Genomic DNA, 13,032 nt, shown 5'->3' with positions numbered 1-13,032 from the left:
CTGATCCTTGGCCTCAGCTCCTGTAAGGCAGGTACCAGAACCCCAAGGACCCACATGCCCACCCTCTGCACTCTCCCAAAATGTGACACTGCTGGGGTGGTGCCTGGCCCTGCTCCAGCTGCTCCTGGGCCAGATCCTGCCAGGGCCAGCAGGCTCCAGCACAGCCTGCCCATGCCAGTGCTGTGGTGTTGTGGTCCTGTTTGTGGTCCTGCCACTGTGTTTGCACTGCACACAGCCCCCTGGTTTGTTTGCAGAGGGTCGAGGGGCCTGTCACAGTGATGGTGGCCCTGCCATCTCCCCATCCCTGGCAGGGTGCTGCAGCTGTGACCACATCTTTTCCCTTCCATCTGCTCCCCTGCCACAGCCCACACAGATGCCCTCGGCACAGGCAGCAGCCCTGACACCCTCCTGGCCCTTGTCATCACACCCTCATTCCCCTGCTCTGGATTTGATCAGCGGTGCCAGATCCTTCCCCAGCACATGTCCCCACATCTGCTTTCCTAAGGAAGAGCTGCCATGGGCACAGCACCCTGGCACGGTCACTGATGCTGCCACCAGCTCCTCAGGGCTGGCCCTGCCATCACTTCACCAATGCCTTGCAGGGTGCAGGCAGGACTGGGGACACGCTACTCCCCAAGAACAGCCTTGTCCCTGGGGGTCACCTGGAGCAGGCAGGTGGGTCCCCTGGTCCCCAGTCTAGGTGGGCAGCTGAATGTGTCATGACCCAGCCACAGTGGGTCCCATGGGACTGACCCTGCTGTTTTGAGGTGACTGTTTTGGGCTTGGCTCCTGTGTATTGGTTTGTGGCCAGTTTAAACCAGTTCACAGCTTTTATAAGGTGTGGGATGAATGGGATCCTGTGAGTGCCAGAGGGAACCCAGGCCTGTGGCTGCTGGTGCCGGTGGCTGTGCGAGCCCACATGCCCGGGGCGGCTGGCATGGCTCTCCAGGAGGCAGGGACCTGCTCACAACCCAGACCAGACTGGAGCAGCCCCGGAGCTCCCTCACAGGCTTTGGGCTGCAGCATCTTCCCCTCCAGGATGGCACCAGCGGCCAGACGAGCTGATGCTGCCCCGCGGCAGGATGGGGAGGATGTCACCTGCCCCCCGCTCTTCATCCAGCTCAACCAGCTCCTCAGCACCTCTGGAGGGGCTGGAGTGGAGGGAGATGGCCAGGTAGGCAAACCTGCGAGGGCCACGCTTTGGGAGCCGAGCCTTGCAGCTCAGCTGGAGCCCAGGGCATCCCCCGGAGCCGGTGGTTCCTCAGCCTCGTCCCCAAAGCAGGGCTGCGGTGCCCGCGCTGCGCTGACTCATTTCATGGGAAAGGGCAGGGTGTCAGGCAGGGCGGGCAGTGACCCTGCGCGGGCACAGCGCCCTTCCTCCTGCTCCTCTCTGCTGCCTCTCCAGGGCTCCAGCAGCTGCGCCGGGGCTGGGATGTCCTGCACCCCACAGCACCCCTCCTCTGCTCGGCAGGGGCACAGGGGTCTGGGAGCAGCAATGCTTCTTCCCCCGGGATCGGAGAGTGTGCGGGGGGTGCCAAATCCGCCGGGCCGTGGCTCTGCCCAGCCCCCAGCCCCTTTCTCCCCGCACGGCTGCCCTGCCGGGCACGCTCTCCCCGTGCAGCACGGCGAGCGCCCCGCGGCAGCGCGCCCACCCCGCGGGACAAAGGGAAGCTCTGTCTGTGCCCGGCGTTAAAATATTTGGCATGTCCTGAGCGTGGAAACAGCTCAAGACACTTCTGTTCTGACTCCAGCCAGAGCTGCTAATGGCAGGGCCACCCCCAGTCCCGGCGCAGCCAGGGGGTGGGTGGGCTGGGAGCAGCCCTGGGGAGAAGGACTGGGGGGTGCTGGTGGGTGACAGATGGGACATCAGCCGGCACTGTGTGCTCACAGCCCGGAGAGCAGAGTGTATCCCGGGCTGCACCACGGCAGTGTGGGCAGTGGGGTGAGGAGGGGATGCTACCCCTCTGCTCTGCTACAGCGAGACTGCCCTGGGACATCACATCCACCTCCTGTTCGAGTACATCCAGAGGAGGCCATGGAAATGATCCAAAGGCTGGGACAGCTCTGCTGGCACAGCTCTGCTATGGAGACAGGCTGAGAGAGCTGGGGTTGTTCAGCCTGGAGAAAAGACTCCAGGGAGACCTCAGAGCCCCTTCCAGTGTCTAAAAAGTCTCCAAGAGAGCTGGAAAGGGACTTTTACAAGGGCCTGGAGTGACAGGACAAGGGGGAATGCCTTCTCACTGCCAAAGGACAGGGTTAGATGGGATAGTGGGAAGAAATCCTTCCCTGTGAGGATGGGGAGGCCCTGGCACAGGTTGCCCAGAGAAGCTGTGGCTGCCCCATCCCTGGAAGTGTCCAAGGCCAGGTTGGACAGGGCTTGGAGCAACCTAGGCTAGTGGAAGGTGTCTCTGCCCATGGTAGAGGGGTTGGAACAAGATGAGCTTCAAGGTCCCTTCAAACCCAAACCATTTTGTCATCCCATGACTGTTGAAATCCCCCTGGATCAGATTGGAGCGAGGTGTGGGTCTGCAGGACTGGGGATGTGACCACCTTGGCTGCCCACCTGCCCATGCTGCATAAACCCACTGCAGCCCCCTCTGGGCCCCCCAAACCCCCATGCTAAGCTCAGAGATGGACACAGGGTCCAGCTCCCACTGCCTGGCACAGGACACATGACTACCTTGCTGCTGACCCTGCACATCTCCCTGGGCAGGTGGATAAAGTTTGAGGAGAAGGTGGAGGATGGTGGGGAGCGCTGGAGTGCGCCCCACGTCCCAGCCCTCCCCCTGCACAGCCTCTTCCAGCTGAGGACATGCCTGCAAAAGGGGACGGTGCTCCTGGACCTGGATGCCACCAGTTTCAAGGAAATAATCGGTAGGTGGGTAATGTCGAGGTCATCTCCTGGGAGGCGCTGGTCCCCAGAGAGGGACAGGTGACCAGGAGGTGCCTGTAGAACAGCACTGGTGAATGACAGATGGGCACCTGGTGAGGCTGCTGCTCCACCTACGGGGGCTTTTCCCTGGGCAGTGAACCAGGGGGACTCAGGGCTGTCACTGTCCCTGCTGCAGACAAGGTGCTGTCTGGGCATCCCGAGGAAGCAGAGCTGCAGCCCGCACTGAGGGAACGCCTGGCAGCCCTCCTGCTCCTCCAGCCACAGCACCAGCCCACGAAATCCCTGCTGCAGCTCCTCACCGAGCTTGCCCTCTCTCCCTGCCGAGGTATCCCACCAGGAATCCTTCCAGGGCCACCAGCCCGGGGCAGTGCCCACACTGCCTGTTCACTTGCACACGTGGGTCTGCAGGAATGGCTTCCTCCCTTTCTTTGCAGAGAAGGCCAAAGGCAGGCCTGAGCCCGGAGCCCAGCTCTCCAAAACGCCTCTTAAGGAGCAGGTAAGGCAGGATGGAGCTGGGCTGGGAGCAGCTGCTGCATCCCAGGTGCCCAGCCGCTGCATCCCGAGCGCTGCATCCCTTTCCTTTCAGCTGAGAAACCGCTTTAGGAAGAAGGTCCCACCGGGAGCTGAAGCTGCCCACGTTGCTGTCGGTGAAGTGGAATTCCTGGAGAAGCCCTTCACCGCCTTCATTCGCCTCCGGCGCGGGGTGTCCCTCGGCTCACTGGCTGAAGTTGCTCTCCCCAGCAGGTAACAGAGCACGGCCTGTGCCCCTGTTCCCCCTCTGTCCCTGCCTCCCCATTCCCTCCCACGCCACACAGGGCTTTGCTTGGACAAAGCAAAGAGAATTGCAGTCAGTGCCACAAACAGTCCCAGAATCCTGGCTCACTGCTTCCCCTCCGGCTTTTCCCAGCTCCTTAGGAGCGTTTCGGGATGGGCTGAGAGTGGAGTATCTGTTGGGCAGCCTGGGAGGGACATCCCCTGGGTCATCCCCATCTGGAGTCTGCATTCCCTGTCCCTAGGAGGCTCTGGATGCTCTCGACTCACTGCCGGGAGCAGGGGGCGGGCGGCGGGACGCAGGTTTTGGACGCAGGTTTGCAGGAGTCTCTTGCCCTCCCCCTGCCCACGACGCTCTCCTGAGCAGTGGGACGGGGTGGGGGGAAAGAAGCGGGGAAAGAGGTGTTCCCCCACGGCTGAGGAACGCAGCTGTGAGGGTAAATGGTCCGTGTGTCCCCTGAGCTGGGCACTTCCTCAGGGAGCTCGCGGAGGAGGCAGGCGGGGATCAGGAGGGACATTGCCACCTCCTGGTCACTCTGCCCAGAGCACCCGTCCTGCAGGAGCTGGGAGGAGCAGGACACCCACCCACCTGCCGCTCTGTCCTCGGTGGCAGATGGGGGGCAGGTCCCCGTGGGTCTCGAGGGTCTCATGCCAGCCCCTTGGCCTGAATTTCCCCCCCTCAAACAGGAGGGGAGGGACAGCTTGTCCCTACCCATCCCTTTGCCCATGGTACCATCCCCTGGCCACGCCAGGCTGTTCCAAAGGCACAGCCACCACCTCGGGGCTGTCTCCCACTCAGCTCCATCTCCAAGGTTTCAAGGTTTTCACATCGCCGTGGTGCAGATGACCGGGTGAATGCAATCCTGGGTGGCTTCTGTCACCTCCCACCCCTTGGAGCAGGCTCCGGGTGACCTCCAGCCCCACATCAGGGCTGCAGCAGGTTCTGCAGAGCCCCACTCAACCCCGCTCATGCTGCTGGAGGAGTTTCCCTGCCCCCTCTCTGGAGGTTTGCTCAGGGTAGTGTCCTGGAACCGCTCAGCAGCCTCAGGGTTCCCAGACTGTAACAGTTTCTGCCAGTTTTGGAAAGGAGAGGGAGGGCTTGGTTAAACATTTGGCTGGACTGTCCCTCTGTGGACCTCATTATTTTGCACCATCCTCTGAGGTGTGGGATTTTCACCATATTTTATCAAAGCCTCTGAGCTCTCTTCCCGGTCTCCTCCCATGTCTCCAGAGTCCGTCAAACCTGCTGTCCGTGCTGCCAGCAAGCTCCCTTCCCTGACACTCCTGCATCCTGCCTGCGAGCAACATTCCCAGGAGTGATCCCACAGACACCCCCAGCCAAGACCTTGATCCCACAGACACCCCCAGCCGAGACCTTGATCCCACAAACACCCCCAACCAAGGATCGCCTCCTCCTCCTCTGCCCCAAAGACCTCTCTCCCCACACCCTCCAGCCCGTGTTTCTACAGACCCTGTGATCCAGTGGGGTCCTGGTGTCCCATGTTGTGGGCTCTCCATGCAGTGGCAACTCTCTTAGGGTGGTCAGCCCTTAGGGTGGCAGGAGCCCCCCAAGCCTGGCCAGCCGCTGTCCCCAGGATCCCCATGGTCTCCCCTGGGAGAAGCGTCCCCCAGGGAGCCGAGGGTTTCTCTGGAGCTGTGCTGTCTCACCCACAGGTTCCTCTTCATCCTGCTGGGTCCCCCCAAAGTGAAAGCCTACCAGGAGGTTGGCAGGGCCATGGCCACGCTGCTGATGGATGAGGTGAGCCTGGAGCAGCACCCATGACTGGGATGGGCCTGGGATGGTGACGTCGGGGCTCCTCTCCTCTCCAGGCAGCAGTGGAGGGCAGAGGATGGGCTCTTCCTCTCCCAGGATAAGAACACGAAGGTTTGGGGCGGGTCTGTAGGGTGTATGGGCTCTGGTTGCAATGAAGTGGGTGGGTTTATTCCTTGGGGAAGGCTGCAGGCTGGGAGGAAAGCTCCAGGGGCTGAACACAGGGACCTGGCAGCTAAACCACAGCACCTCCCCACAGCTCTTCCAAAGGGCTGCCCGGCAGGCTGAGCACCGAGAGGACCTCATCACTGGGATGGAGACGTTCCTGGATGAGCTGATCGTGCTTCCTCCTGGGAAATGGGACCCCAGCACCCGAATTCCTCCACCGAGCTCTCTGCCATCTCTGTGCAGGAGGTGGGCTGGTGGGGGGGCACCCCAACCTCTGCCAGCCCCTCTGCAGGGTCCTGGGGGGCACACGCCTGCCTGCGACATTGAAACTTCCATCTCCACGGGGATGAAGCTGCCCTGGAGCAGGGAGGTCCTCCCAACCGTGCCCCTCTGCAGCTCCAGCCAAGGACCACAACTCCGGTCCCTGATGCTGTTAGTGCTGCTGTCCCACTTGGAAGGGGGTGGCAAAACCACCCCACATGCCCTTCAAAAGGAGCTGCTGGGAATGCTGGGATTCAGCACTTGGATGTGAAGATCATCCTCTAAGCAGGACATCCCGGGCTCTGCCCAGCTGCTCCAACAAAACTAGTCCTGTGAGCTATGGCTCCAGGGCTTTGCTGGAGGAGATCATGGCTGGGTTGGAAGGGACCTTCAAAGATCACCCAGTCCAATCTCCAGTCTCTCCTCCTCCTCCTGATCTTTCTCCTCTCCATTTTCAGGGGATACACGAGGTCCCCCAACCCTCCTTGCACCCCTGTCCCCTCTTCATCCTCCCTTTGCCCTCACAGTGTCCCCTGGGTGCAGCTGGCCCCTGAGGGTCCCAACCTGAAGCGTGTCTCAGGCTCTGCTCTGCCACAGGACCGCTGTGGACCCACCAGAGCAGCAGCCCCACGGCAACAGGGCCATGGCAGCAGCTGGGGACAGAGCCAGCCCAGGGCGCCCCCGCTCCGGGGAGGAGCTGGAGAGGACGGGCAGGTGGGTGCCTGCAGGGACGAGGTGGTGGGTGACGGATTCGGGGCAGGGCAGTGGCTGTCATGGGGCCACCAAGCCCCTCTGAGCTGGTGTTTCCCGGGGAAGGGACCATCCCTTGCCATGTGGCTGCGTGGGGGGTGATGCCCAGCTCTGGGGGCTGCTCTGACACCTCCCTCCTCCCCTCTGCCCCAGGCTTTTCGGGGGGCTGGTGCGAGACATCCGGAGGAAGGCACCCTGGTACGGCAGCGACTTCTCCGACGCCCTGCACCCCCAGTGCCTCTCGGCAGTGCTCTACATCTACCTGGCCACGGTCACCAACGCCATCACCTTCGGGGGCATGCTGGGGGACGCCACTGCCAACATGCAGGTCAGTGTGGCCATGGGGTGCCAGAAACCAGCCCTGCTCAGCCCAGCCCACGGGGCTCCTTGGTGCCCACCCCCCACCAGTGCTCCCAGGGCATCCTGAGCATCACCCAAATCCTCCTCCTTCCCCCAGCACTGACCCTGCACTGTGCTGCTGGGAGGGACAGGCCCAGGACCCCCCTCCCTGCTGTGTGCCTGGCACCCCTTCCCTGCATTCCAGGGGGTGCTGGAGAGCTTCCTGGGCACGGCCTTTGCTGGCTTCGTCTTCTGCCTCTTTTCGGGCCAACCCCTGACCATCCTGAGCAGCACCGGCCCCGTGCTGGTCTTCGAGCGCCTCCTCTTCTCCTTCAGCCAGTGAGTTCCCTGGCAGGGACGGCTCCTCAGGCCACCATCCCCTGGATGGGGCACGGGCCACCATCACTGCAGGCGGGTGTCAGCTGTGAGGTTTTGGGTCACCCTTCCCCCCAGGGACCACAGCCTGGACTACCTGGAGTTCCGCCTCTGGATTGGGCTCTGGGTGGCCTTTTTTGGCGTGGTGCTGGTGGCCACTGAGGCCAGTCACCTGGTGAGGCACTTCACCCGCTTCACCGAGGAGGGCTTCTGCGCACTCATCAGCCTGATATTCATCTACGACTCCCTGAAGAAGATGCTGAGCCTGGCAGACGCCTTCCCCGTCAACTGGCAGTACCGGCTGGACAACGTCACCTCCTACAGCTGCACCTGCAACTTGTCCAGCCCCGGTGAGCCCAAGAGCTGCAGGTGGGTGGGGAGCAGGAGGCTGCTGCCCCAGGACCCCACTGCAAACCTGCTGCCTGGCCAGACAGTGGAGGAGGCTGTTTAATCCCATCCTCACCTGCCCGACCACATCACACCTTCCTCCATCATCTGTCTGTCCATCCGTCCCTGCCTCCTGGAACTGCCCTGGCACCAGACAGGGCAGTGCCAGGAGCAAGGAGAGCCTTGGCCTGGCTCCCATGGCTCCAGGATGGGGGATGGCAGGGGCTGGAGGGGTTTGCTTTGCCATTTCTAGCCCAGTCTGTAAACCAGAGAATGTTTCCTGGGGCTTGAAGATGTGTCCACACTGACCCTGGAAACAGCGCCCACACTAAAAGGATCAGTGCTGAGCCAGCCTGTGGACAATGGTGCACCTCCCCTTGGTGCTCCCTTGGCACCAGCCAGGCCCAGGACCTCAGGGGTCCCTGGGGCCGTATCCAGTATCCCGAGCCCTTGGGGAGAGCCTGAGGACAAACACTGATGGCAGCACTGTCCCAGTCATCCCTGATGGAGCCAGCAACAGCCTGACCCTCCATCCCCTTGCAGGTCACAGCTCTGCAGGGAATGACACACTGCTGCCCTCGGCCCTGCTCCCCCCACAGGTACAGTCCCTGCTCCCAGGCAGGTGGGCGAGGGGCTGGGGGGGCCCAAAGTGCCCACGCACGACCCCTCCTCACCTCCTGTCCTGTCCCTGCAGCCTCCCACCACCCCAGAGGGGCTGAGCAGGACCCAGTGCCTGGACCGAGGCGGGCACCTCCTGGGCAGCAGCTGTCAGTACGTGCCCGATGTCACCCTCCTCTCCTTCCTGCTCTTTGGGGGCACCTTCCTCTCCTGCGCCGCCCTCAAGCGCTTCAGGAGCAGCCGCTACTTCCCTGCAGGGGTGAGCATCCTTCTGCCACCCCTATGGAATGGTCACCCATCCCATTGGTGTGGGGATGGCTCCAGGGGAAGCTGCTGGAGCAACCCCCATCCCAGGCACCCCAGGAACCCATCCCATCTCCACGTGCAGGTGCGGAAGGTGGTGAGCGACTTCGCCGTCATCCTGGCCATCCTCACCTCCTGCGCTGTCGATGCCGCCCTGGGCCTGGAGACCCCCAAGCTCCTTGTCCCCAGCGAGCTGAAGGTGCTGGCAGGGTGGGCACGGCACTGCCAGGGCGTGGGGCTGTGCCCCCCACAGTGGCAGTGCTGTCACTGTCCTTCCCCCTGCCAGCTGCAGCCCTACGGGGGTGTGGGCTGTATGAGCAAATGGGAAGGGGCTGAACACATCCCATGCTCTGTAAATAACCTGGCTCAGGTCTGGACTGACCACATCCCTGTGCAGCTCACACTGCAGCAAGAGCCACAGGCTCACCTCTGGGCTTGGGCTCCTCACCCTGGCTGGTGGGGGAGTGCTGGCAGTGGCTCAGCTCCTGGCTTGTGGTGTCCAAGAGCAACCCCCTGCTCTGCCACAGCCAGGATGTCCTTGTAGAGGACATGGTAGGTCACGCTGCCCAGAGGCATCCCCAGGATAAAGGAGGATGCTCTTTCTCTCCACATCCCTGGGTGCCTGTCGGGCTCCAGCCTGGGCACCTGGGGCTGGTCCTTCACCCCTCTGTGCCACACACAGATGGGTGGCAGCTGCCATGACCCTTCTGCTCTCCACAGCCCACGAACCCAGCGCGGGGTTGGATCATCGTCCCCTTCGGAGCCAACCCATGGTGGGTGTGCCTGGTGTCCGCGGTGCCCGCCATCCTCGTCACCATCCTCATCTTCATGGACCAGCAGATCACAGCCGTCATCCTGAACCGCAGGGAGTACAAGCTGCAGGTGAGCAGGGGACAGGGGAAGGACCCAGATCCCAGCTGGGCCCCACAGAAGCAGCTGGGGCAGAGTGGGACTCCAAACCAGCCAGTAGGGTGGGCAGACGCCACCACCGCCCCTCTGATGCTGCCGGAGAGACGGCTCAACCCCAGCCCTGCTGCCTCTCCCCCTGCAGAAAGGAGCAGGCTTCCATCTGGACCTCCTCTGTGTCTCCCTCCTGATGGTTGTCACCTCTGTCACCGGCCTCCCCTGGTACGTCTCGGCCACCGTCATCTCCCTGGCACACATGGAGAGCCTGAGGAAGGAGAGCGAAACCTCGGCCCCTGGCGAGCACCCCGAGTTCCTGGGCATCAGGTACACGAGCCTGGCCCTGCTCAGGGGGACCCCTTGCCCATGGCTGCAGAGCCAGGGGACAGGGACATGCCCACCCCGGCCATCAGAGCTGGCTTTGGGGGCATCAGTGTCTCCCCAGGGATGCTCCCATTCCCTGTGCCCATCCAAGCTGAAAAGAGCACAGACTCCAGAGCCAGGAAGGCAGGCAAGGGGGTGGGCTCTCAGGGGACCCCTGTGACACCTGCACTGCCACACACAGGGAGCAGAGGCTGACAGGCCTGGCTGTCTTCGTCCTGATGGGAGTCTCCGTCTTCCTGGCCCCCGTGCTCAAGGTAGGGAGGAGCCTGGATGCTGGGTGGGCCTCTTTTCCTAGGCAGGGGGTGGCCATACCCTGCAGGGCTGGGGCATTCCTCATCCTGCTGTCCCTTGTTCCATCCATCCAGGGGAGCCTGGCTGGCAGCAGGGAGCTGTGCACTGCGTGGGTAAGGGCTGGGCAAAGGGTTTGGCTCCAGTGCCACAGGAGGGTCAGCACAAAAGGCACTGTGGTCAGCTGGCCACTGTCCCCGTGTGCAGCAGGGATCCCTGTGCTCCCCACACACACCCCACCACCATGTGACCCTCCACACTGTCACATGGAGGTCCCAGTAATAAGTGGTGTCTCCCAAGGGTCCCTACTGGGACCAACACTATTTAATACCCTCATCCAGGACACAGACAGCAGGATGGAGCTCGTTTGCAGGTGACACCAAGCTGAGAGGTGCAGTGACACACCTGAGGGACGGGATGGCATCCAAAGGGACTGTGGAGGACACGGGCCTCATGTGGTCCAACAGGGGCAGGCTGGGCTGCTGGGAATGAAGGAGGCAAAGGCTGTGGGGGCTTTTACACAGGAGAGGGCACTTGGCAGGCACAGCCCCCCAGGGCACAGCCCCACTGAGCCCCATCCCGCTGTCTTGCAGCACATCCCGATGCCGGTGCTGTACGGGGTGTTCCTGCACATGGGGGTGGCGGCGCTGAACAGCATCCAGGTGAGGGGGGGCTGCCCTGGGACTGCTGGTGGGGGCTCTTCTGGGGATCAGGGGGTTAGCTCAGCACCAGCCTGGATTTTAGCTCTGCAAGATGTGCAGCCTGGCACGGGGCTGTCTCCCCTGCCAGGCTCAGGACAAGGAGGGGGAAAAGCACCTTTCTGGGGCAGAGGAAAGGGAAAGGGGAGTGTCTGGGATGCTGAGGAGCTGGGTTAACTTGTGCACTGATGGGTCAGGTGGTTTGGGAGAAGTGGAGGGACCAGTGGATAATCCAGACTTGCTCTCAAAGCCACAGGGACTTCCCCACCTCGGAGCTGGGGACCTGCTGGTCCTTTATTGCTGCTGCTGAGCCAGCTCTGTTCTTCTCCTGAGAAACCTATGGAGAGGGAAACAAAAAAATCCCTACTCCAGAATTATCTACACCACTTTTCCCTCTAAACAGTACATTTTCTTTGCAATTATCCTGCTTTGTAGGACAGGCTGGGAAACTCCCTCCCTCCCTCCCTCTGCCTGGGAAACCCAGAGCTGTTCTCTGGAGGCTGCAGCAGTTTCCTGTATGCAGGGAGCTCGATCAAGGGCTGTTATCTCACAGTTAACCCATTAAGGCCACCTTGAGCCCATTTGCAGAGGTCTGCCTGGAAAGTGCTCCCCCTGGCCCGGGGGTTGTGGTACCGGGACCACCGGTGTTGCAGACAAAAGCCCTGTCCCAGCACTGGCACAGGTGGCAGGAGGGCTGAAGTGCAGAAACAAGGGCAAAACCGCATCCTGCCAGCCCCGGGGCCCAGCAGGGAGGTGGAGGTGTGTGACCCACCCGCCGCCCTCTCGCTGCAGCTCCTGGAGCGTGTGCGGCTGCTCCTGATCCCGGCCAAGCACCAGCCAGACCTCCCCTACCTCCGCCACGTCCCCCTGCGCCGGGTGCACCTCTTCACCGTCATCCAGCTGCTCTGCCTGGCCCTGCTCTGGGTCCTCAAGTCCACCACGGCCGCGATTATTTTCCCGGTGATGGTACGACACCCCTGGAACCGACTGCGCTGCCCTGGGGTTGGGCTGGGTGCTGCCCATCCCAGTGGGATGTCACTTTGGGAAGGGGACACGGGCGCTGCACACCCCAGTGGGGTCCCCCTGGGATGTTCCTTTGGGAAGAGACAGCGGTGCTGCCCATCCCAGTGGAGTCCCTGGGATGCTCCTGTGGGAGGGGATACGGGTGCTGCCCACCCCAGTGGGGTGTTCCTTTGGGAAGGGGACACGGGTGATGCCCGCCCCAGTGGGGTGTTCCTTTGGGAAGGGGACACGGGTGATGCCTGCCCGTGGGGTCGCCTGGGTCTCCTGGGCGGGGGCACCTGGCGGGGTCACAGCGTGGCTTTGCCACCTTCCTTCCCCTCTCGGGGCAGAGCCGCGGGGGTGTCACTGCGGTCCCCTGGAGGGGTGACAGGCCACCTCGCCGGGCTCTGCCGGGGTGACAGCGGGGTGTGACAGGGCCACGCTGCCTTGTCCCGGCCCCGCCGGTGCTGAGCCGAGCCTGGCCCCGGCCGCAGCTGCTGGCGCTGGTGGGGATCCGGAGGGGGCTGGAGCGCGTCTTCCCCCCGCACGACCTGGCGTGGCTGGACGGGCCCCCGCCCGGGCCGGGGGCGGCGGGGACGGAGCGCCGGGAGCGGCCGGAGCGGGGCGGAGGCGCCCAGGAGGTGGGTGGTGCCCCGGGAGCCCCGATGGGCCGGGCAGGTGGCGGGGCTGGCGCGGGGGGCGCCCGCGGGGCGGGCGCGGTGCGACCCCGAACGATGTGCTGTGCCCCCGCAGCTCGAGCCAATGAACCGCCCGGGGCCGCAGATCAACCTCTCCGTGAACTAGCGCGGGCCGGGGCCGGGGCCGGGGCTGGGACCGTGCGGGGACATCGCCCCGGGCCGGGGGTCGCGGGCTCGGGACCCCCAAAATCCCCCCTGAGCCCCCCCGCACCGCGGGACACGTGGCCGAGCGGTGACGTCACTGGGGGCGTGGCCTCGGGCGCGGAGTGACAGCTCGCTCAGCCAATGGCGTCCCGCACCCGGCAGGGCGGAGGGGGCGGGCCATTTACTTTGATTGGCATGCTCACGGTCCAATCAGCGCCCGGAGCGGGCGGGCGCGTGACGGCGCCTCGCCCTGACGGAGCCCTCAGAAGGGTTTGAAGG

General features: G+C 63.5%; 1 protein-coding gene across 1 annotated transcript; it reads left to right on the top strand.

Annotated features, from left to right (window-relative positions):
* The first annotated feature begins 937 nt into the window (after positions 1–937).
* SLC4A9 (solute carrier family 4 member 9) lies at positions 938–12,715 on the top strand. The gene is given in 22 exon segments (XM_050312457.1): positions 938–1,147; positions 1,149–1,174; positions 2,714–2,874; positions 3,069–3,218; positions 3,328–3,389; positions 3,480–3,637; positions 5,339–5,423; positions 5,695–5,849; positions 6,462–6,578; positions 6,768–6,942; positions 7,159–7,292; positions 7,407–7,678; positions 8,259–8,314; positions 8,410–8,592; positions 8,722–8,835; positions 9,357–9,518; positions 9,688–9,866; positions 10,105–10,177; positions 10,805–10,873; positions 11,702–11,875; positions 12,406–12,552; positions 12,665–12,715. Coding segments are annotated over 22 exon segments (2,913 nt in total).
* Positions 12,716–13,032: the final 317 nt, after the last annotated feature.

This window comes from Myiozetetes cayanensis, unplaced genomic scaffold (assembly GCF_022539395.1).
Source record: "Myiozetetes cayanensis isolate MyiCay16 unplaced genomic scaffold, myiCay2020 scf17, whole genome shotgun sequence".
NCBI classification, from domain to species: Eukaryota; Metazoa; Chordata; class Aves; order Passeriformes; family Tyrannidae; genus Myiozetetes; species Myiozetetes cayanensis.
This window is presented reverse-complemented; position numbering and strand designations above follow the sequence as displayed.